Raw genomic sequence first — 2,786 nt, 5'->3', positions numbered from 1 at the left:
TTAATTAGAAGCGTCTGGATGCTTTTCTGTTCAGAAAGTGTAACTATTGCTGAGAGGAGGTGCTACTGTTTATTATAAATGAAAACTAAGACAGTGTTTTCTGGTTGCTAGGATACCAAGGTGCAGCCCATTTGCATCAGGTAATTGGACTCTTCGGTTACAAATCCTCTGAGGTTTATCAAACAGCACCACCTCAGTTCACGGATATCTTTAAACGTGGCGTGTGACTATTTCATTTTGACTTTTACACCAACTTGAATCTGTTAATGGATAGTCGAGACTGGCTATTATCTAGTGTTGATGTCTATATACTTGAACACGGCATCAGGATTACGATCAAAACCACTTAATGACTACATCCGGAGATGACAACAGACATGAATGAACACTTGGGGATGAATCAGACTGAAACCATAAGTGATGCTGATGAAGGAGATACCTTCATTCTTGGAGTCATCTACCTCCTGGTATCGGTGTGCGTGATAATAACCAATGGTGCCACTGTTCTGGTAATCGTCTTGTCGAAACAGCTACACATGCCCACGCTGTGGCTCATAACGTTCAGAGCAGTATGTGACTTTTTCTTTGGAGCCTACTATTTAGCATTTGTTGTACCATCGGCCTTCCTTAACCACTTCGCTTACTCCGAGCGATTAATAGGTGTTGCATCAAGCATATCTACTTTGTTGACAGGTCAGACAATATTCAACATAGCTCTGGCAGTCATAGATCGCTACATAGCAATATCAAGACCATTAGCCTATACCAGACTCATCACTACAAAGGTTTTCTGTCTTGCCATTGGTACCACCGTGCTGCTCAGTGTGGGAAGGTTTTGCATGATAGTGTTTCCTGATATGGACTTTTATTACAACGCTGATCTATGTGTGTGTTTGGTCGATTTTGATACTACGTCGACTGTGGTGGCATCCGTGGGCATCCCGCTTCTAACACTCGCCATTATCCTCATATGCTCTTGTATGATCGCTGTAGAACTGAAGCGAGGTAAGCGACGTGTTCAGCCCGTAGGGACCGACGACCAAGAGAACGTCGCCAAATTTCCGTTGATGGTGACGTTGGCTGCTGGTGTCTTCTGTCTCTCGTATGTCCCCTTCATCGTTGGCGTGACGTGGAACCTCGTGATGTCCAAAGAACAGGTCCCAACGGCTATTGTAAAGGTATCAGCTTTGTTTCTTTTGTCAAACAGTCTATGGAATGTCATCATATACACTGTGACCTACAGGCCCTTCAGAGAAGCTCTCTTACGCTTGTTCTGCAGATCATATTTACGGCGACAGAGACAGGCTGAGATTCAAAGAGATGCGCGCTTTCGAAAGAGGAATGAAATTCATATAAACTGTCAAGAGAGGTATTAGTGTGTTATGTGGCCCTTTACAGTTACAACGAGGCAACAAAGGAACATGAAACAGTCTGGAATGAGTTAAGTAACTTGTAAGTTTTTAATGGAACGGATGCTTATAGAAGGTTTTTGTGGAAACAAGTTGAACTGTACATACAGGTTAAAGCTGGTTTTCAGCCACCCGTACTTGTCTTGAGAGCCAAAGTGATGACGTCCTGCTCCAACGCTGTCGACCACCTGGACTGGATGGTTGATCCGCACGCCTTGCTTCGATTCCACGACCTGCTGATCAACACGTGGAGAGTCGTGCTTCAATGAATCTTCAGCAACCCATTCTTTTTGTAAAAGGCGACTGACGGGATCCTGTGGCCAGGCCCCCTAACTTCGTTGAAGCATTCCATCCTGTCCCAATTGTGTAGATGCTCATGATGTCAATCACTGGATCGTCTGGAACGTACTCGACCGACATCCGTCACAAAATGGAATATTCCTGACTTGAACAATAAACAAAGAGAGGGCAGCTTGATCTGGAACGAAACTAAAAACAGAGATGCGCGTTTACGAAATGAAAGTAAGTAAAAATTCAAGACAAGTATTAGCATGTAATGTGACTCATTACAGCTAAATCAAGAAAACAAGAAAGATGTTGAATACAGACGAAGGAATATATCAGTTTGCGGTGAGATGGCCAAGGTAAGGCTCCCCTCATTGTCATTTGACTGCTATTCACTCACACTATTCGCTCATCTGTGTATCAAACAACACAAATATGAGGGGTCTGGAATGTTGTTGATGGCGTGAATATCCGTGTAAAGTTCCAGTGGACACAAACTGAACCGTCCATCCGGTAAGAATTGGTCTTCATGTTTGTTTTGAGAGGCAAAGTGATGATGTCCTGCTGCAATCAGGTGAAACTCGTCTTACCACTGACAGGTGGAACGCTGTCGACCACCTGCATGTTGCAGGATGGCTGATACGAACGTCTGGTATCGATTCCATGACCATCTGAAAATCTCATGAGCATCCCATTTAGAAATTGGTCTTCACCAAGCCATGCTTGTCGCAAGAGGCCACGAAAGCGATAGGGGTGTCAGAAAGCTGAAGGGTGCATAGATCAATGTCAATCACTCAATTCTCTGGTCGGCACTCGATTACATACAGACAGCTGTGGATAACTGATTGCGGCGTGCATTACTGATTGCGGCGCATTACTGAATGCGGCGTGAAACAACAAACACAACATGCACAGGACAGATGGCAAGCCAGGGTAAGTTTACCACGGATCACATACACTCTACCTTCTATTGACATTTAGATGTTACTGAGACAGTGTATCTAGTATGTGGGGAGGTGTATTGTAAGAGACGATGCAAACAATACTCACTCACTCAAGACATTGTCTGCCTCTGGGAAAGAAGAATGTTTC

At 44.1% G+C, this 2,786-nt stretch overlaps 1 protein-coding gene across 1 annotated transcript; it reads left to right on the top strand.

Annotated features, from left to right (window-relative positions):
* Positions 1–365: 365 nt before the first annotated feature.
* Positions 366–1,678, top strand: LOC124274877 (olfactory receptor 4D1-like). Its single transcript, XM_046710248.1, has 2 exons — positions 366–1,178; positions 1,538–1,678. The coding sequence occupies exons 1-2, from the start codon at positions 366–368 to the stop codon at positions 1,676–1,678; spliced, it is 954 nt and encodes a 317-aa protein (XP_046566204.1).
* The last annotated feature ends 1,108 nt before the right edge of the window (positions 1,679–2,786 follow it).

This window comes from Haliotis rubra, unplaced genomic scaffold, assembly GCF_003918875.1.
Source record: "Haliotis rubra isolate DU_JTF1 unplaced genomic scaffold, ASM391887v1 Scf195, whole genome shotgun sequence".
Taxonomy (NCBI): domain Eukaryota; kingdom Metazoa; phylum Mollusca; class Gastropoda; order Lepetellida; family Haliotidae; genus Haliotis; species Haliotis rubra.
This window is presented reverse-complemented; position numbering and strand designations above follow the sequence as displayed.